Source organism: Brienomyrus brachyistius, chromosome 15 (assembly GCF_023856365.1).
Source record: "Brienomyrus brachyistius isolate T26 chromosome 15, BBRACH_0.4, whole genome shotgun sequence".
In the NCBI taxonomy this organism is placed as follows: domain Eukaryota; kingdom Metazoa; phylum Chordata; class Actinopteri; order Osteoglossiformes; family Mormyridae; genus Brienomyrus; species Brienomyrus brachyistius.
This window is the reverse complement of record NC_064547.1, coordinates 7,987,675-8,010,138: the sequence shown is the minus strand read 5'-3', so window position 1 is coordinate 8,010,138 and position 22,464 is coordinate 7,987,675. Positions and strand designations below refer to the sequence as shown.

The following is a 22,464-nucleotide window of genomic DNA, read 5'->3' as shown; positions in this document are numbered from 1 at the left end:
GCAGAGTGATTTCACTGTTGGGCCCTTGAGCAAGGCCCTTAATCCCAATAGCGCCACTGGCTGACCCTGCTCAAAGAACAAAGGTGTTTGCTAAATAAATAAAATACAAATCATGATGCTGTCTGTAACTAAGGCTAGCGTCAGTTGAGAATAAGTCGGAAGATCTGGGATCTTGGCATACGCCGTCTATGTAGTGCCACTGGCTGACCTGCTGTACATCACTAGCTACCATCGTTAGCTTTAGCTTCTAGCTACAACTAATACCGATACCTCTGACTCCCCCAAAGTCAGACTTCTGGGGGATGGGTAGGAGTTTTTTTTGTTTGTTTTTACAAGATTTTTTTTGTACAGGAAGTAAGTGTTGTTTTGGCTGTCTACAATGTTTAGCTATTGTTTAGCACTTTGAGCCAAATAAAAATTAATTGAATTCAGCATTTTGTTTGGCCATAATTATCTTTAAATTTTAACACAAGCATGTTAAAACAAAGATAAAATAATTACAGATCTCAGCATCTAAAAATACTAAATGCCAAAATTATTCAATACCCATTAGTACTGCTTTTAACACTAGGTGTATGTTAAGTGCTGTGATGATGACAAGAGAATGTCACTTATTTTTGTTTCATTATAAACTCAACTTCGTTTAAATAAGACTGGGTCTCAGTTTATTTCAAGACACTGGCAACAATAGTAGCAAATAAAAAGTAAAGGTTATGATTCCTTACCTCATTTGCGGGTATGACCAGGTAGATATTTGTTTTTTAATTCCTCAACGAATGATTCTGTCAAATCAATGTACGTAATTCACTGCAAAAAAACTACTCCAAAACAATAACAAACCCCAAGATTTTAGGTCATTGCGTATTGTTTTCTTTTCTTCATAATCTGTCCAAGTAACCTTAGGTAAGGAATACAAACAACTATTACTGTTTGTAAAACAATATAATTATGTTCAGAAGCATTCTGTATCCTCTAAAAAATAGCATATTGAGGAGTTGTTTTAATTAGATCCCAGCTATTGTTGGGGTCATTCCAAGTTATTTTGTATTCTTTAATACCCGCCAAGACACAGCTGGAAATGAAAGGGCATCTTCGAGTGCTGGTAAAAGGGAATCTCTGTGTTGGAAGGGAAGAGTGAAGTGAGTGAAAAATATACGAAAATGTCAGTGTAATTACTCAGGGAAAATTTCCTTTTAGATGAAACCATTGTGGAAGAAATGCAGAGGGTTGAGAGCTACGGATGGAATATATGTTTAAGGGCTATGCAACATTGTAAGAATTCAACGTTAAAAAAACATTTTGTATGAGACTCCTTGAACTAAGGTGAAGAATATCGGTTTTTTTTTCAAAGCTAAGGAAATGGCAGTAATTCAGGGAAAGGTAGAGGCCCTCTCGTTTTGTAAGAAGAACATTACATACATATATCCCCTTAACACGGCTTCGGAAATATGACCCGCATGAGAAGAGAAAGCGAGTCTTTACTCGTGTCAGGGGTCATCTTGTATTTCCTAGTGCAATCAGTTTAAAAACAAAAGGCAAAAAAAGTCCTTTGAAAAAACAGTCATTTATACATTCAGCATTCAGCAATTTTTCTCTGTGGATAAGAGGAGTTTTTCCCCTCTGTCATGAGGCATGATTAGTACTGTAGGCAATTCACTGACTTTTTACGTTGTTGCATTGTATTACTACATATATCTGTAGTTGTGTCAGATTGTTTATTTTCTTGTTTTTACTATATACACACATTATACATTTTTACAGCAGTTATAAAATATAGTTACAAATTTAAATAGTAAATGTTTGCCGAACATGTGCTCGTATATCTACAGAAAACACATGCTTCAAATTGCTGTATCATGTAGACAAAGCTAGTAGTCTTGATAAATATAGAGGGGTTGAACTTCATTTGTCACATTTTTAAACCCCAGAACATGTATTTGCACATTTGTTTCTAAAGAGACAACAAATTACAACAACATTAGAACTTAAATAATACTGGTTTTTAATAGGAGATGTACAAGATGGAATTTATTCTTTGATGTACAGTTTGCATGGTCCAATATACAGTCTGTACACATCTCAACATAAAAATAATATGCATGTTTTTGAATATGGGCTGTTGTTTCAAATGTACACATATATACAGTATATACATCAGGGTTAATCAACCTGCAGGGCAACCTGTATGACAGTGATGTTAATGTAATTGTATTTATTACAATAAGAAAATTGTGTTTGTGTGTCGAGTGAAAAGCGCTTTATATCCATCAGACATTCCGTAGATTCTATAATTTGGCAGACACTCATCATCCTGCTGAATGCTCCTTGCCCATTGGTCGGCTTTGATGGAGATGATTTACGGGGCCACCATGCACAATATAATATTGCCTTATTGAATAATACTACCGATTCTCTTTGGTTGTGTGCGCTTACCCCCTAATGTTAAGAACAGGGCTCAAGGGATGCTTTGCAACTGAAGCTGAGGGATCACTGTCAAAAGCCCAGGAGAGAGTGTAGGGTGCAGGTGCCTGCAGAATACTTCAAGGATCTGTTGTCAGCTTGCCGGTGAAAGTCAGCGTGATTTATGTCACGCCCGGACAGGAGGCCATTAGGAGCCGTGACAAAGGCTCTCTTGGCATCAGTTCTCAAGGTTTCTCTGGGTGCTGATTACAGCCGAGGCTCGCAGAAGAATAGAAGTGGTGCTAGGAACCTTTTCGGGAAAGGCGTGTGATATGGGGGAGCCACGTAAGAGCGCTTCCTTCAGTGATTTCTTCTTAGTGTGTCATCTTTAAACCTTTATTTTTCAATCACATGAACCATCGGACTGGTATATAAACATGCAGACAAGCACATATACATACGTGATAAAACAGTGCAAGTCTCACTGGAAAAACCACCCACTTTTTACATTTAATATAATTTGTATTTATCATTTCAATATGAGCAGAGAATTCTGCATGCCATCCTCTTGAAAGATATAATTTGCATTTTTACATAATAAGACAGAGTTAAACTCCGATTCCCCAAAAAGAAGATCCAACAAACAATTATTATTATTATTATTATTATTATTATTATTATTATTAGATCTTGTTGTTGTTGTTGTTGTATCACAAAGGACTATTTAAAAGCAGAATGTTGACGATAGTCATATAATCAGACCCATCCATCCAGTTTCCAAACCGCTTCCGGGTCGCGGGGGGTCCGGAGCCTATCCCAGAAGCTATGGGCACGAGGCAGGGAACAACACAGGATGGGGGGCCAACCCATCACAGATAATCAGACCCTCTTCTGTCTATTTTTTTTTGTTTAAATACAGGCTAATAATAATTGTACTTTCAGCAAAGAGGATTGTGGATACATAACTTCATTGTGCTTTGCAGTTCTTATTGGTTTATTCATAATTTTCTTCCTTTCACATGTGAATAACCCCGAAATATCCAGTTCTTCATTTTTTTCTCATCATGTTACCTCATCAGATTCTCTATTCCATCCACAGTGCACTTAAAGCCAGAGATCTTGGTTGGGATTTGCTTCTTTATTCAGCCATTGATTCATTTCGGTATCAAATCCAGTGATTAATAATAGCTCCAATAAATTAAATTCCATCGGTTATGTATCTTACAGTGAAGACAGAGACGAAGAAAAATCTTATCACATTTGATCTCTATCAGCTATACAGCGGTAAATATTACTCTCCCAAAGCAGTGTTATTTCTTGCTGGAGAGAAGATGAAAATATGAGCTGGTTTCATGTATAGGGGCATTCTGGCTCAGTAGCCACTGCTATAACCCCACACCTCTGCAACTAGGGCCTACCCCCCCACCCACGCCTGCGTGTTCCAAACAGAACAAATGCACAATACTTGTCCTGGCAATTTGACCTGGCTTGCAACAAATCATCAGATTTTATCTTTCACTCTAAAGTGCATATTTTTTCTTTATTGATACAATTCTTTAGAAAAACTTAAATGTGAAATTCAGCATTTCATACTATTGTGCTTTTGTACCTTTTTCTACATTTGTGAAATATCTAACAAATACATTTAACAGAAATATGTTGAATTAAAATAATTATGCTGCCCTGTTCAGCAACTAACTAAACATGTTGCCTGACTATTGTAGTTATATATAATAGCATAACATATCATAAATGTCAGAGTTTGTGTAGCATTCTAAGCAACATATGGTATATTATCCATCCATCCATCCATCAATTTTCCAAACCGCTTATCCTACTGGGTCGCGGGGGGTCCGGAGCCTATCCCGGAAGCAATGGGCACGAGGCAGGGAACAACCCAGGATGGGGGGCCAGCCCATCGCAGGGCACACTCACACACCATTCACTCTCACATGCACACCTACGGGCAATTTAGCAAGTCCAATTAGCCTCAGCATGTCTTTGGACTGTGGGGGGAAACCGGAGTACCCGGAGGAAACCCCACGACGACATGGGGAGAACATGCAAACTCCACACACATGTGACCCAGGCAGAGACTTGAACCTGGTTCCCAGACATGTAAGGCAACAGTGCTAACCACTACACCACCATGCCGCCCCCCAGTATATTATCATATTACACAATTTAGAATTGTATAAATGTACATAACATTTTAGTGAATAGCATATATTTCACATTCAGAAAGAGCACAACAAGCATCTTATTTATAATTATCGAACGTCTTTTATTGACAATTCTTCATCTGTTTAAATATCCTCATTTTCATTCATACTATAGTTTGGATACAATTGTGTAGTTGATCTGGGGGATCTGAGTTCACGTAGCAATCTGTCAGTTCTGACAGTTCTTGGCTTCTCTCACAAAGCCAGTTCAAGACCTGCAATTATTGTGAAAGCTGATTCAAGAGGTGTAGCCAAAGCAGCCTCTCTGGCAAGTAAATGTAGCTGATATTTCGGCAATAATTCATTAATGCATCTGTTCACAGGAAAAAGTAGTGAAACAGAAAGAAAAAGTAAAAAGAGCGTCATGTCAAGGACACCAATATGTTCCAAATAGTAGTTTCTTTTAAAATGTATTATGCAGAAATGTATCATGTCACTGTTTAGATAACACAAATTCAACTGTATTTTAGCATGGCATGACCATGTTGAATTCGTATTATAGACCATTTCAAATGTCTAATTTATGGGAAGATTCCATTGGCAGGGTGTGGAGAATTTTAAGAATGCGGCTTTTATGGAAGCACTGGGTGACTGTTCCCGTGGACAGGCAGCGGTACACTGAAGGCGAATCGCTCACACCAATTGAAAACCAGCTTGTTTCAACGCTTGATCAAAACTGTCAGAATCTGAATGAGATTAGAGGTGGAATACTGAGAATACAATGATGTCATTTCCTGTGGAATCATGGGAATGATTATGTTGCTGCCTCTTTGTTGCCGGTGTCGTGACTTTCATTTAACCATATGTTAATGGTCGATAGACTTGACTGCTTGCTCAAACGGTTCTGGAGAGATAATGCAGAAGAGGATCTTTGTATATAATAGAGGGGCAGCCAATAATAATAATAATCATGTCCTTTTCTATATCAGCGTGTGACATTGATTAACTTGCGCTTTAGAGTGCTGACCTGCGTAAACAGCGGCGGTCTGATGGGAGGAGAATCTCAACACTGACATCGGAAAACAGGTAAAGCCCTAATGGACAAAGTCCAGAAACTTTGAGGACAAACAACAGATAAGACTCTGAAACAATGAAGACGACACGAACTCCTTGCAGACGGGTTACTCAGAGAAGACCAACTAAGACTCGATGTAGACATTTTTGCATAAATATTACAGCTAAAGTGCTACAAAAAAAAATTTAACGGTAATTCATAAGTCTTCCTGATTGATTGTACCTCATTCATGGACAATGACACAGTTAATATGGCAAGTACTTCTGAAGGGCATCGCTGGATAAAACCAACAGCACAGAGATTATAAGTGTACGGGCTTTATATTCATGTAAAAAATCTAATTGCACTGCAGGATGTCTGTGAAAACAGATTCTCTTTTCAATTGTAAGGAGATGAGTTAATCTCCCATAAAATTGGATTGTGTGCCTTGAATCTAAAGTTCATTATTATCCAGTATTATACTTTTAAAGGGCCAATAAAGGCTGTTTAAGATATCCAGCTTTGTTACAACATGGAACATGTAAGCATTACGATCGTTAGAAGTGGGCAGATTGGATTTGGATACATCGAAATCTTTGTCAGTCTCTCTTATGGGGCCCAGGTTCCAATTAAAGAACCCCCTTTCTATCAAAGCCTACCTTTTACAATACAGAGAACAAAAGCATCCAGTTTAACACTGGCAGTGCTAAGATTTTTAGAGATCAATAAATAGAAATAGGGACAACAAAATCCAACATTAGTCCAGTAGTGTAGTATCAGAAAAGGCATTATGTTATATGTCATGAAAAGAGTCATTCATAATCCATGTGTTACACAATAAAAGTGTATCAGTCTAGGCTGTAACTAAAATATATACGGAATTATAATATACAGTAATATACACGTCCCCCCCCAATATTCAGATGGGCTCACAATGTCCCCCCAATACATATTATAATGTAGCCTTGATCCCCCAGCCGCCCCTTGGCATTAATAAATAAGGGGAAAACATTCACTTAGTGTGTTTAGCCTAATTATAACTGATTGTCTTTTATTTAATGTTATTGACTAAATAGTATGTAAATAAATAAAGTGACCAAAAAGGTCTAAACTGCGGTATATACTTGTGATAAATGTCTTCAAAAAGAAGTAGCACTCCAATGAAAACACGCTAGTTGTCAGTCCACAAGTCCAGCTGTCTTGTAGGTCCCTTCAGAAGGTTGTGGTTTCCATCCCTGGCCAGAAGCTATTTCAGAATCGAAGCACGTGCTGCCTGTCCTCCGTGTAGATGACTCAGAGCGATGGAAAGTCACGGGATGATTTGCACGCCATGGCGCAAAAAAAAAATAACTGCAGCTTTGTTAGCCAGTCAGCTGCCCAGGCTTTGCTACTTACACTTTCTCCGTTGCCATTTATATTTAAACCACACACACTGCTTACTTAAGCAATAATATTATAATGCATTTACCAAATGCATACCTACAGAAATGTGTATTTTTAGTTTACTCGGAAACACAAAATACTATTTGAGATTCACATAACTTTTGGTGAAATTATTAAAATAGTTGGCTCATGACAATATTGAAAGTACATTTTCTTTGTTTCTTTTATGTGCTGTTTCTTGAGCACTGCCATTTGGCTACCAGAATTGTTTCATGTTTGCTCCAAATTTGGGGGCTTTCAAAAGCATCCAGGACTGTTCTCATCTCATTGGACAAACAGAACTCTCTCTTTTCATTTGGGGGCCCAATTTTCTTCATAAGTTTGTTTTCTACGTCCAATTTGTGCCAGTGCTGATTTATTTCTTACAGGGAATCAGTATATTTATGTATTTATAAATACCCACGTAAATAATGCACGTAAGATTGCTAAAATTGAAATGGTTGCATGGATGGATGGACTGGATGTGTGGATGATAAATTTGCAGTTATTTTTTAGTTTACAGTTATTATTGTATTTGCCATCTCAGACGACACAGATGAAACAACAGATTCTGTTATATCTAATTTCTATTTTTAATATTTTTCCTATGTGAGATTTGGAAAGATTATACTATGAAATGTTAACTGAAGAATCCATCATAGATCTACTTTTTAATGTGTTTTACAGCATAGGTATAAAGAAAACTTGGTTGCTGTGTTTAATAATTAAACTTCATAATATGCAATGAAAATATCTTCATAGGTGGTTTAGTAATACATCAACCCAAGCTTTTTTATGAGACGTCGGCCTGCACATGTATAGAAACACACATAAACATTCCCATACGTGCAGGATCTCGAGAGCTTTTTACAGGGTTGAAGTGTCAAGGGCAGGGGGCAGATAGTACAGGAGTAAGAGCTGAACTGCTCATGCCACACAAGAGATTTCTATGTGAGGAAAAGAGAGAGAAGGGAAAAATCTGTACATAGATGGAATGTGTGGTTAGGAGGGGGGGGGGGGGGGGCTGCTTAGGTGTCCTTCTGAAAATAAACCTGGAAATGTTTTTGGATACGGAGCTTCAGAGGCAGAACGGTACAGGTTCCTTTCGGTTTAAGACTGGGTGCCAGATAAAATGCTCAGTGCAGGTTATAAAACAAGAAACAAGGTCAAGAGAGAAAGCAAGCAGGTCTGCATTCGTTAGTGTCAGAGAGAGTACTGAGGGTGTTTCATGTGTTATTTTTGCTGCAGAATACACTGATTGAAAACAAGCTACCTGAAATATATATTTAGCTTGAAAACTATACTATCAGAAAATGTTTTGTAAAAAATTTTGGATCGCCATGCATGTTTAATGTACCCTTTTGGTTTCAAAAACCAGCAAATTATGAAAATCTTCACTGAAATGACTTTACCGTTCCCTTTTTCTTACTGGAAATTTATTTTATTTTATGGTTAACGTCTCCATCTAGTGACTTGAACGTTATAATGTTTTATAACTGTAGTGCGTCTTAGGTAAGTAGGACTTAGTTACATAATTAACTTAATTGTCCACAGAAAATGTGTATCTGTTCTATAACTCATTAAATTGATGAGACCTCTAGGACTGACATTTATTTAATGGTGTAACTGTGAAATTAGAAGATATTCACTTTGTAGTGTTGAGAAGCCTCAGCTCGGACTTCAGACACAGTGATTTGACAGTGAAAAACTGTCAGTGTTTGGATGTTTAGTGTACTCAAAAACTGTCAGGAAAGTCAGTGTAGCAAGACACAGAAAGGCAAGCAGCAGCATTATTGACTGCACAGTCCAGAAAAATATCATGTCTTACTGAACCGGGACAGTGTGTGAGAATGTGAATTAGAAGGCCACTCAAAAGCATATTTTACATTACAAGTTGTTATATATGTTGAAGTGAATCAAAAATAAGACATTTTTCTGGTGTGAAATGTACATTTGTCTTAAATCTGTAACATAACACAACAACGTAAAGCAATACAACAGAACATAATTTTAACAATAGTTCAAAATCAGTTTTGAATCTGTCAGATTTGTGTGAAGAGAGACACCTAGTGGAATGCAAGAGAATTTACTTCCACGTGACAGGGTTTTTTTTCTGCCTTTTCCCACTGGTGTGCCAGTATGAAGTCTGTGGGGCTGGCATTGACTGAAATGCAGGAAGTTCAGCATAAACCACATAACTGTGTGACAACTGTGTCAGTTCTCATGAGGCGTTCAAATTTGGCTTTGAGACTAAACGTTTACGTCTGTCATCTGGTATTTGACTGTCAGTGAGAACAGACGCTAAAAGCCAACCTAAATCCACAAGTCCAACTTGAACCCCTAATGAAAATTATACATGGAAAGTCGGAGATCTTTTTTTTTCTTGGTACATTTGTGGTACATAATACATACTTTACAACACATTTTGCCACTTTGTAAATAGTTGTTTTCAAGTTTCATTGCTGCAAGCTTACAAGTAATAATGGAAATTGATTGGGACTGATGTATATTCATGTTTGTTTCAACTGTACCTTAATCAAACAGAAAGCGTCAAGCTAAGTCAATATTTCACATATTGTTCTGCACTAATTTAATACTACAAAATCTATGAAATTATTGTAATACAATGAAATTGACTTAGTTTTAACCACCATTCAATTATTGTGTCACACACGCCTATTGAAATAGGAAACCTAACCCTATCATACATTCGTAATTTTGAGAGAAATGTACGTCGTTTAAGTTGCCTCTGTGTCTCTCTGTAAATCTCGTTGAGTTTTTTTTTCCAGCTATTGCAGAAAGTAGATGTTGTTGATTAGTATAGTGACGCCATATTAGTCCCTTAAAAAGCAGAATGTAAAACATTTTCCTCACCTCAAGTCAAGAATCATTACATTATCATAGTCTACTCCACATCCGCAAATAAATAATAATGATCAAAATGGGAATATCTGCAACGGGATTGGAGAGTTTGATATTGGTGGGGGGGACACAACTTAATTATATAACTAAAAAGGTGTATTTGGGGGGGGTGAATAAAGCTAAACTAAATATTGGGAGGGTACATCATTCCCCCCATCCTAGGTTCTATGCCCTTGAATATGGGATGAAAAACCGGTGCTGGAGTAATTGCATTTAAGTAGGACATGTAAAAACAATTATTTGGTGTATTTGGGGTTGAGGGGGCACCTGGAGCATGTCCCAGGTGTGGATAAGATACCGGGGCATCACAGGGCAGACACATACACAGACTACGGGTAATTCAAAGATCCCAATTAGCTCACACATAACACAGGGCAAATATGCAGATTCCAGACTCAAATTCTGTATGTCTGCAATCATGACACCATGTGTGGACTGCAAAATTTTCTCGCAGATACTTGTTAACTCGTGCACCAGAAACTATACCAGTGTTATACAATGTGCATGAGGCATACAAAGCTTATCTTGACACCATATACCCAAGCAAGATACGCACACTTATACATTATTTCTGATACCAGTGGAAAACAATCCACTTATTCCGTCAGATGTGATTATTTCGGAGCCTCTACATGTAACGTCTACATCATTGCACGATTCCAAACCTGACATCAAACTGTTGAATTGCCAAGTGAGAGTCTGTCTGGTATTGGGAATTTTCCATTCCACGCTCATTTATGAGGGAAAAATATTCAGAGTTGCTGTGTTGCAGCGCCGGTCTGTGTGCTGCAGCCCATGCTGATAAGCCTGGGTTACCTAAGGCTTCCCACTTCAGATCTACAAGGATCAAAGATCAACACAAAAACAACTCTGAAAGCAGTTTTATTCCAAGTACACTTTAATTGCTTCATAAAAATGTCTGAATATAACAAAATAGAGGAGGTAAAAATTTCCTTCATTAAAATCAAGCACCGCTTTCCTAACCTAGGACAGTCTCTCTGTCTAGGTTATGGGAATTATGGAAAAAAAAATACAAGTGTTAGCGTTACGAAACACTGACACATTGAAACCTGATGTATAACGATCGATTACTATTCTTTTTCAGGCTTTCTCATACTCCTCTGCAGTCTGTGGCCAGCCAGCCACTGTTTAGGTAGTCTGACATGCCTTGACATTTTTACGATTTGTGCAATACATTTTGCATAGCGTAAGATATTAAAACTACACATATGTGTAGGGGGGGTGCTGTTACACTAGTCTTCCTGCTAGTGTAGTGCAAGCTAAAACCCTGGGTTCCTTTAAATATGAGCTAGATAAGAGTTTAACAACTCTGAGCTATTGGTTAAGTTCACCCCAAACAAGCTTGATGGGCCAAATGGCCTCCTCTCGTTTGTAAATTTCTTATGTTCTTATGTATCATATGTGCTCTCAGTAGCTCCTTGATTAAGGTGATACGTCAATCTGCTGCGTTAAATACTTCCGGGCTCCTTCAAACCAGTGACTTTCTACCTGTTCCTTGCCCAACTCCCAGAGTTTACTTATGATTTTAATGCCTGTCTTTGCGGTGATCATCAGGTACTCTTTGTTCTCAGGATAAAGAGCACACGCATGACGTGCCAACACAAGAGACTGGCAAAAGCGGCACAGGACCAGGAGGTAAAGGGAATCCCGTTCGGCGTCATTCAAAGGGAAGACGGTCTCCCAGCCTGCCAGCACTGGTCCACCCACATCAACTGGATTAGGGTTCTCAATCATCATGTACATTATAGCGATGGACAGTTCAAAGACATAGTAGCCTCTGCTCATGTCTCCAAAGTCTATAATGCCGGAGATCTTGTAGCCAGTTGGCCCATCGGGTTTCACCAATATGTTGTGGTCATTAAAGTCTCCATGGTTTATACCTGAAAAGAGACAGTGATTCAGATTCCAAGGAAGAAATGACGATAAATCACTACAGTCAGGCAGTCAGTCGTTTGTCTACGCAGCGCCTAGAAGAAAGCTTTGAAGTAAATGGTAGGTGTAACAGAACTCACACTTGCGGAATGAACTCAGTTTTGGCAAAACTTGACTCTTGTACAGCTGAATGACATCCTTTACTATCTGCTGAACAGGATCGCCATCCATTACGGGGACATACTTCTCTAGCAGAGGAACATTGGACAGATTCCAAATGAAGTTCTCCCTCTGTAGCACCTCTATTTTTGGATGCTCCATCTGATAAAAACAAGTTTAGAAGCTATTTCATATAAAAGGCATTACCTAAAATAGGTCACTGACCGTTCATCTGTTCAAGCTGATGTAAACTCACTCAGTCACCCACACACACACACACTGAACGTCAAAACACTGGAATATTTAGCTTTGATAATCACGATAATGACACACAGTAATTGCTTATGCAATGACAATTTGTTGTGATTTACATTTTGGGGGTGTTAAAATACATCGATCCTTCATGATGAATCGATTATTAAGGTTGCAATTCAAAGCATCAATCTGTAGAGTCAGAATACAATTTGGGGGAGAAATGAAATATACTTTTGGGTGGTGCACTCTGCACACGTTCTGCAGGTAGACACACAAAGCACTGACAGCACGTGAATTTAGGAAACATTGGATTGCGGGGGGAGGGGGGGGTCATTGACATTTCTTAAGGAGGCTCTTCCAATATTCAAAGTTATCAGCGGCAGAGCTAAAGAGTTTTTTTCTGTACAGTTCAGCAGATTGACAATTTTAGCCTGATGTATTCTCCCTGTTTAATAATAACAATAAAAATTAATGTTCTAAGATTCTGATTTCTTTGTATACCATTTATATTGTGCAATATAGTTCCTAAGATAATCTACCCATTAATTTTTTATATATGCTTATCCTACCTATATTTGTGACATTTTTTCAGTGAATCTAAAAAAGGTTTGAATTTAGGTCATAAAAATGATCAAATAATCAATTAATCAAATCGAATCACGACAGAAATTTTCAATGCACTGAACTGTTCCCTCAGCAGTCGTTAACTGAATCCAATCGCCTTGGGGCCAACAATCGACACCCCTATTGCATTCTCAATTTTTTAAATAGAATATTATAAAGTCATTTACAATTTGAATGTCTTACCTTCTGCAGTATTTCATCCATCACTGCAGCCATTTTCCCAACTTGATACAGAATCTGAGGGGAGGAGGGAACTCTGGCAAGAGTGGTGCCTGACAGGTAGGTCAGCAATCGCACCAAGTATGTTTCACTGCCTGATCCAGTGTCTGTCAAAAAAATACCTTTTCTTAAATAGGATGTACTTTCACATGGTTCTTCTGGTCTTGGTTAACCGAAAGAAGCATACTACAATACAAAACGAAAGTCATCATCTGAAAAAATACATATACATATATGTGGAATGGTCCCTTTATCATACCTTTATTAGGTACCCTAACCCGAACCATAACACTATCTTTCCAGACCTACTGAGGCCAAACCAGGTCAGAGAAGCCATTCTGCAAACCACTGATGTACTCAGCTGTTATTTTTGCACTTGTGGCTTCTCTATAAGTTTGACTCAGTATGGTTATTCTCCTCAGACCATTATTAATGTAAAGTTGTTCGACTGACACTGACTGGATGAAATTCTAAGAGGATGATTCTTTTTATGATGGGACCACCATGTGTGGCACCAACAGTCACGTTATGTGCAAAATCACTTCAAGGTTCTTAGCTGCTTTAATCCTTAGTCACACAGTAAGTGAGCCTCTGATCCCTGTACACATGCTGGAGGAACAGGCTGTTAGCATTGGTGTAGCTAGTAAGTGAGCCACTAAGCATATTTATCCTAAGGCAGGTCTATGGATAGAACCTCAAGTAAAACACTAAAGGCGAAACACTGAAAATAGATAAAATGAAACCATCTGACCTGCACTTCTCTCATGGTATAAAGGTTAATGATAATAAAGAGAAAAGGCTTGACATGAAAGTACAGAGGCAAGTACAAAGTTCAGATATGTAATGCGCAATACAGTAGGCCTATCTATCCATTAACTTGTGCAGTTCATTAATAACACTGGGAATATATTTAGACCTTGGAACGCATACCAATATCCTCAAGGCTCAATAGCTGCCCGTCCACAGTGGGAAGGGCAGTTGGGACAGGAAGGCCGTGCTGTCGTAAGAAGCTCATGGCGTGAATCTGGAGCTCCAACAGAGTGGAATTCTTGCTGTCCACTGAGTTCATGATCTTCAGAACATACTCACTCCCTTCACTCACACGTATGTGGAAGTTTTGGTCATCGTAGCTGGGCAAGAGTTTCATCTGTGTCACAGTTAGTCCAAAGACACGATCAAGCAGCTCCGCAGCTTGGCATTGGGTGAGATTCGGCTTTGAGTCCTTTACAGACATTTAAAATCTACAGGAGGAAAGATGGAAAACAGGGCACAACTTTCTATGAATACTATGTGTATAACAATCGATGGACACATTCATAACACATTATAATGTATTCATAATGCATTATAAAAATGGCTATAAATATGTATAAAAAGGCATAACACCTTACAGCTATGTTTATTACACATTATGAAAAATATTACATGGTACCTTGGACGGATCTTAATGCACCCCCCTTCTATGACATCATAACCCAGAGGGGTTATGTCCCTTATTCTGATTGGTCAAGGGGTTATCACCATATACCATACATGCTTATAATGTTGCGTTAGATTATTTCTCTCCAACTCGGAACTCGGACGAAAACGTCACTGCCCATCGGAAACGCTCCTTTTATGACGGTGATGTCGGGCAGAATTTTCTTGCGCGTAGAGCCACACAGTAGTTTGCATTTTTCTCCCCATGTCGTCGTGGGGTTTCCTCCGGGTACTCCGGTTTCCCCCGACAGTCCAAAAACATGCTGAGGCTAATTGGAGTCGCTAAATTGCCCATAGGTGTGTATGTGTGAGTGAATGGTGTGTGAGTGTGCCCTGCGATGGGCTGGCCCCCCCATCCTGGGTTGTTCCCTGCCTCGGGCCCATTGCTTCCGAGATAGGCTCCGGACCCCTGCGACCCAATAGGATAAGCGATTTGGAAAACTGATGCATGGATGGATGGATGGATGGATGGATGGATGGATGGACGGAAATCCACATGTTTAACGATTGAATGTAAGAAAAAAGCTCCTTGTTCTCCTGCTAGAAGGTCAATATACGAAAAGGAGTATAATATTAATCGCCCCCGTGAATAATTTTGATTTTTTTTTTATTATTAAATAATAATAATAAATCAGTACAGTAAACATAACATAATATGTATGCGAACATAAAATGTATGCGCATTTCCTGTAGCTATGCTGATCGGACATTTTCAGTACCGTTAATGTCTGTATTCGGTCTGTCCGACTGTTGCATTTAGCAGAAAATAGTTGATTTACGTAAGTTATCGTAGATAACAAGATCAAGCCATACAATCAAGATCAATACATAAAATATGCACGATTTAAAACGATAATAATAATAACTAAACACCGAAAAATAAGCGGATTCCTCACCGTATTGCTTCTCCGTCAGAGTCCACTCTGCTGCTATTCGGTGAGTCACGTGAAATGCGGGTCGCTCGGAATAACCGGCTTCGGCTCGGAGTGACAGCGTTCGGCTCGGAATGACCGGCTTCGGCTTGGAATGACCGGTTTCGACTCGGAGATGTTTATTCTGCGCTCAGTGCTGACGCATCGTGTGTAGCTGGGCGCAGTCGGGAGATGACATCGCCACCTTTTTCAATTATTAAAAAGACACTCATGATTCCCTGTAAATACAATGGATTCCTGTATATTTTATTCCGGCGATTATACCTTCTGCACCATTTTTTGCAGGTCATAACAAAGATCTGTGAAAGCAATCAAGAAAGTAAAAATACCAAAAGTCTCATATTTTGTTTGGTTACTTATTGTCAAGGTTAGGGCCTGGATGAAAGTTTTCTTCATAAAAATGAATTGCAAGTCACCACAATGGTATAAATACAAACGTGTATGTAATTAAAACCTAAGATATATCAAACAGTTACAATATAATACAAAATATATGCTCATTCACCAATTTTCTAATCTGGGGTCTAAAGTGGTCAGGCTAGCAAGTGTATTTGGTTATTTGTCTATCCTAGCCTGTTGCAGTGTATATTTCCTGTATATTTTGCATGTAAAAATGTTGTTTGTTATGTCAGTGCTTAATATTATCATGTAGTCTTCATGAACTTTGTTTTAACCCGACTTAATGGCTTTCTTCATCTTGGCCAAGGACTGCATTTGAAAAGTAGCCACTTGACTAAAATTGGCACATTTTCAGAAATGCCAGCAACAATACTGATAATGAACACCCCTCTAACTGACTCTCAGTTGGTTTAGAAAAAAGACTTTTAAGAGAAAAGAAAGCCTTCCTTTGGTTTTGCATTTTTCTCTTTTTTGTTAGCTGTGCACAACATATCCGAAGAATACATTACAATTAAATTAGTTAAGAAATAACAGATTGCGTATATACAATATTAAGGTGATAACAACAACCCTCACTGTCTCTAGGTGCTGCTTCAGACAGGGCATTCTGCAGCAGGGACACCACCCGTCCTGCAGCACCCTGCAAATCTCCCTATCACAACAGCTCACATAACAGAATAACATTAGTGTATGATTCAGTAGGGCTAGTCCAGGTCTGGAAAGTAGTTGGGCCAGATTTTCAAACCAAGAAATTTAGCTGGGCCAGACATTTTCAGCGGCCCAGTAAGCAGCAGGTAATGGCATTTTAAACAAACACAAATCAAGGTACATTATTTTAAAAAGCTACAACTGAACAGAATCTGAGAGCAATATTTTTTTTTCACTTCTGAAATAAGAAAAATATTTTGGTCGTATCTGACCTAGACACATCTCAAAGTGCATACAAAGAAAAAAAATACCTATTAGATGGTAAACTGCCAGACATAAAGAAAAAGGGAAAAATCGGCTATAATCATCATCCGCTTATACTGTAGTGATCCATTTCACCCACACAGGCATGATCACCATAAGCGGTTTCCACATTTTTGTCGAGGTGACTATTCACTTTACCTCTGCTTTCTCCGACATCTTCCTGATTCTGCCGCCAACAAGGGGCTCATAGGGTGGAGACTGAGGGTGTTAAACAGACCAATCTTACTTTTGTCACTGAATGCAACAAATAATGTTGTATTTATCTGTCAAAAGTCCAGCACCAGGAAAAGCAACAGAGCGACAATAGAAACTGCAATAATAATGGAAGTGCGCCGCCCTACAGGGAAGGAGGAGTGATGGGAGTCCAGGTGGTGGCTAAGCGCGCGTGGGGAGAGGCGTCGTACTGTGAGGCTTCATGAACTTCCGATGGAGCAGTGCTGTCATACAGCGGGGAGCCTGAGAGGGGCACTGTGGCCGGGTGCGAGAGCCCTGGGTAATGAGTTGTAGAGCTGCGCAGGAACTGAGAACCCAAGCTGTTGGACATTCCACTGGACTAGGAGACTGGGGTGAGCGAGGAGGAGCTCATTGACCACAAACTGGGATACTGGCTGTGTGTGAGCAATGGGGTGGAGATTAAGGAAAGACGTTAAATCAGCATGCAGTGTTGCCTGGAAACAACAACAAATATACTACAGTGTCACTGTACTAAAACAATATCAAAATAATGCCTATTTTTTATTCATTTTACTTGTAGAGTGCAAAGTACAAAGGAAAACAAAGAGTAACTATGGCGAAATAAATCAAAGCATGTCCCAGAATGCAGTGATGGGCCTGAATGGATCAGGACAGAAGAAGGTGAAAGACCTGTTAACGAGGCGAGACGATGCAGACACAGGCCAGGATGTGGGTATAGGCGAGAACAAGAGGGAAGACGGGGGCCCGAGACTCAGCATGGGGGCAGGTGGGGGAGGGGAGGCACGGGCTCACCTGGAGCTGCTCCCGGAGGTGCCGCTATGACTCATGGGTAACATGCCGGAATGGGACGGCACCTGTAGGCTGGACCAGTTGTCTTGGGACGGCAACATGGACAGACAGGTAGACGAGCTGTCTGAATAAGCAGCTGCAAGTATAAAACAATAAATGAAGCAGGTATGTGGTGGGCGGTGTTACAGCGTCCTTAATATGGTCAATACAGAAAAGGCACGTCATCATGTTATGTATATACTGCCTCCAGTTACTTAATGCCTAACTTTAATACATTGATTGGTTTGTTCACTGCTGCAGCCTGTGTCAACTTTCGTTTCAGACAGATGTAAAGTCTTTCTGTTTTTGTTCTGTGGAGTTTTTTTTGAACAGCATATGGCTGAATTCTGTTAAACCTCAGATTGAAGAAAATTGTGTTAATTGAAAAGCAAATATCAAAAACTCAGTCTGCAGGAATGTTTTTCAGTAGATTTCTGTGGGCTTTTGGAAATTTCACAAAATTCCATCGCTCGATTACATAAACACTGAGTGAGATTTCATTCCCATTACTGCAACGTATGAAGAGGATTATGACTTATTATTTTAGGTTATCGCACTGAGTGAGTTTTGGAAATTTGCTCTTCAGTCGATAACTGAAGCAGTGCTGTGAATGCAGAGGTTATATGCGTCGCATATCAACAGAACTGTATGTTTATGTCTTGTCTTAATTATTTTGATTAAATGTCTGACTATTCCCAATATGTGTGAACATACTTGGCCAAATAAAGCTGATTCTGATTCAGTCAGAGGGTAATCGTCGGTGTGATCTACTATCGTGGTGGCCCACACAGAGAGCTTAGGACCATGATTTCAGTGTGCGCTTGTGTGAGGGGACAGGCAGGGCGGCTGCTCACTGGGTGATGCACTCCTGTGGGTATAGGGGCTGGGATAGGGTGCGGAGCGGTTACTCCTCAAGGAGGAGTAACGGTCACAGCCGTGGGGAGGGAGAGGGTGCTCCCAAACTGGGGGTGTGGGTTTGATGAAGAGCAGAGAGACCCTGAGCCTGGGATGAACCAGCTGCCTACTGAAACGAAAGCGGATAAAGACAGAAACTAGAACCTCAAACTAAACAACACAAACAACAATATCAAGTTATATTCAACCATTAAACAGTTATATATTTAATCTAAACAATAGTAATAAATATCGTTCCGATTCAAAATATCATTTACGGGTGAATCTTATGACTTGCATTGGGAAACCGGAAACGGGCCAAGCTGCAGGGCCAGTTCAAAGGCATAGTGCGAGGTGCCCAGAAGGGGGCGCGGTCTGGGCGGAGTCAGCTGAAGAAGAAAAAGGCCTGACCTTTTTCTGGATGCTGTGGACTGTGTTTGTGTGTGAGCTGCAGCTGCATGTTCCTTACATTTTTTTATTAACACCAGCACCGTGAGGTTTGGCCTGGACTGGGTCCTGTCCTGCACGGTTGAAGGCATGTTGACTGATGGTCAGCCCGTGTTCTGTTGGATCCCACAGAAAGGAAATGGGAATCCCATTTGGATCGGATGCTGACAGTTGAAAAAAAACTCATGTCTGTGTGTTATGAAAGAATATCAATAAATGTTTCCGAAAGGGGATGACTCATTTGGTAATTATTTGCGGCTTATGTTATGACTGAGAAATTTACAGTCTTTACTGAAGTCTGACTTCTTTCGAGTCACCTTCAATATAGATTGGACACTCTCTATGCAATGTGCAATACTTATATAGATGGTACATTTTTACTTGCTTGCACAGATGGTTGATTAGGGAATTAGTGTAAGTATGTGTGTGTGTGTGTGTGTGTGTGGGTCCAATCGTATGTATGTCCAACGTCCATAGTAAGTAATATACACTGATCAAGAGATGCCCGAAAGTGGATGAAAGAGGACATTAGTGGGGGTATCACTTAGTGTAACGGGTGCAGGAAAATGAGCAGGACTGCAAGCCATATAATGACCCACTGTCCTTATCTAGCTCTTAATACAGCAAGCATACAGTGATGTATCTACAATGGACAGCTACTATAAGCAGATAGCACAGTACAGGTGCTTAATCTGTATGCTATTTCCATCCATCCATTTTCCAAACCGCTTATCCTACTGGGTCACGGGGGGTTCGGAGCCTATCCTGGAATCAATGGGCACGAGGCAGGGAACAACCCAGGATGGCCCATCATAGCTCACACTCACACACCATTCACTCACACATGCACACCTACGGGCAATTTAGCAACTCCAATTAGCCTCAGCATGTTTTTGGACTGTGGGGGGAAACCGGAGTAACCGGAGGAAACCCCACGACGACATGGGGAGAACATGCAAACTCCACACCCATGTGACCCAAGCAGAGACTCGATCCCGGGTCCCAGAGGTGTGAGGCAACAGTGCTAACCACTGCACCACCATGCCGCCCCCTGTATGCTGTTTCATTGTATAAAAAGAAACTTACTGTACTGTACAATAAAGTATTTCACCACTGCTTCTCCCTCAGCTCCCACTGTTTGCTATCACATGCATCTTTGGATTTCTTAGTGCAATCTGTGCTTTATTTTTTTCGTGAAATGTAAGTGCAGTATCTGTTTATTAAGTGCTGTGGTTTAATATGTACATTATTATTTCAGTACTGTGTATACTGTCCTTAATGTCTTGCCTCTCGTACAGTATAACTTGAGATACGCCAAAATTGACATGCAACAAGTGGTCCTGGTTCCAAATGCGGAAGTCGATGGATACCTGTACTTTACATGCTGTAGGGTGCTGGGTGTCAGACATTGCAATGCACCTTGCTTTGATTTTGACCCGTTAGATCAGAGGGAGGTAATCTTATCCAGAAAGGACCGCTGTGTATGATGGTTTTCACTGCAACTCTCTGAACAGCGAACCTAACGGTTATCCCAATACCTTGATCTTGCTAGCATATTTAAATGTGTACCTATTCAGGAATAGAGTGGTGAAGGCATTCAGAGGAGGACTGATGATTATCAGAGGGAACAAAGGGGCTGGGTACTTGTCAGTATCCAGTAGAACCACCAGACTCCTACACTGAATGGTTCTGGATGTGGCACAGACGTTAATCCCTCTGTATTAGGGGATCCGTCTCCAGTTTGTACTCTTCTAGTTAATAGGTAGATTATCAGACAGATTTTCACCCTAGTCCAGTACTCATTGACAGCCTAATACACCGTGTTTCAGTTTCTCTTGATAGTCAATACATGTCACAGGATGTACATTACTCAGATGGGCAGGCCCTCTTACATATGATGGAAACGCTACAACTTAAGAATAAGGGTCAGAAGAGTGAAATACATATAATGAGTGTGTAGCTCAGCAGACTAAGACTCTGTGGCTGTGATCAGAAGGTCGACGGTTCGTGCTCGGAATTGGCAGGATAGCCACATGTCCACAGGCTTTTGAACAAGACCTGAAAACCCTGGGGGCCTCAAGGTAGCAGTCTCTTCACTGTGACCCCCAAGCTTGTTCTTGCCTTTATGGAGAGCAAGATGGGACAAATTATTAATCCCATGGGGCCTCAGCAGAATTACAAACCAGTACAAGGAAAATAGTTGTTAATTTTACATACTACCTTCTGCTGGCCTTATGAGAACATTCAGTTTATCATTTTTCCCCATAATTGCAATTTTAACATTAAATTTATGATTTTTCCCATGGTCCTGTGGCCGCTTTATATGGTAATTATTGATGAAAACTTTTTTGGAAAGTGAAACAATATTAAAATTGCTTTATTGCGTAAAAAAAAACTGTTTTTGTTTAGTAAAATAATGTTTTTTCGCTTTTTATACTGCCGTCTTGTGGCAAATTTAAGTACTGCAGTTTGAAAATAATTAAATGATTTCTTCCCGAAATTGCAATACCTACCTTTCGCCACGAGATGGCAGCAAGAAAAGTTAAAAATTATTTTCCCACGGTCTATTAGCAGCTTTGTGTGGTAATTGTTTGTATTAAAAATACATTGGACCAAGTCAAACTATTTTTATGAAGAATTAACATCAAAAACCTGCTAGTAGACCGTGGGAAAATAATTTTTAACTTTTCTTGCCTCCATCTCGTGGCCAAAAGTAGGTACTGCAGTTTGAAAACAAATGATTTCTTGCCGAAACTGCAATACCTACTTTTGGCCACGAGATGGCAGTAAGAAAATAGAAAAATTATTTTCCCACGGTCTACTAGCAGCTTTGTGTGGTAATTGTTTGTATTAAAAATACATTGGACCAAGTCAAATTATTTTAATGAAGAATTAACATCAAAAAGCTGCTAGTAGACCGTGGGAAAATAATTTTTACATTTTCTTGCCTCCATCTCGTGGCCAAAAGTAGGTACTGCAGTTTGAAAACAAATGATTTCTTGCCGAAACTGCAATACCTACTTTTGGCCACGAGATGGCAGTAAGAAAATAGAAAAATTATTTTCCCACGGTCTACTAGCAGCTTTGTGTGGTAATTGTTCATATTAAAAATACATTGGACCAAGTCAAATTATTTAAAGGAAGAATTAACATCAAAAAGCTGCTAGTAGACCGTGGGAAAATATTTTTTACATTTTCTTGCCTCCAT

At 39.6% G+C, this 22,464-nt stretch overlaps 1 protein-coding gene across 1 annotated transcript; it reads right to left on the bottom strand.

Annotated features, from left to right (window-relative positions):
* Positions 1-10,840: 10,840 nt before the first annotated feature.
* Positions 10,841-15,640, bottom strand: hykk.2 (hydroxylysine kinase, tandem duplicate 2). The gene is made up of 5 exons (XM_048975946.1): positions 15,486-15,640; positions 14,041-14,351; positions 13,075-13,217; positions 11,994-12,174; positions 10,841-11,861 (listed from the first exon to the last, which is right to left on the bottom strand). The coding sequence occupies exons 2-5, from the start codon at positions 14,342-14,344 to the stop codon at positions 11,404-11,406; spliced, it is 1,086 nt and encodes a 361-aa protein (XP_048831903.1). The 5' UTR covers positions 14,345-14,351; positions 15,486-15,640; the 3' UTR covers positions 10,841-11,403.
* Between the last annotated feature and the right edge of the window lie 6,824 nt (positions 15,641-22,464).

Coding starts and splice junctions, on each gene's coding strand:
- hykk.2 (XM_048975946.1), bottom strand. CDS start 14,344: ATGTCTGTAAAGGACTCAAAGCCGAATCTCACCCAATGCCAAGCTGCG. Junction 13,218..14,040: donor ATTGAGCCTTGAGGATATTG/GTATGCGTTCCA, acceptor TTTTTTTGACAG/ACACTGGATCAGGCAGTGAA. Junction 12,175..13,074: donor TGGATGAAATACTGCAGAAG/GTAAGACATTCA, acceptor TGTTTTTATCAG/ATGGAGCATCCAAAAATAGA.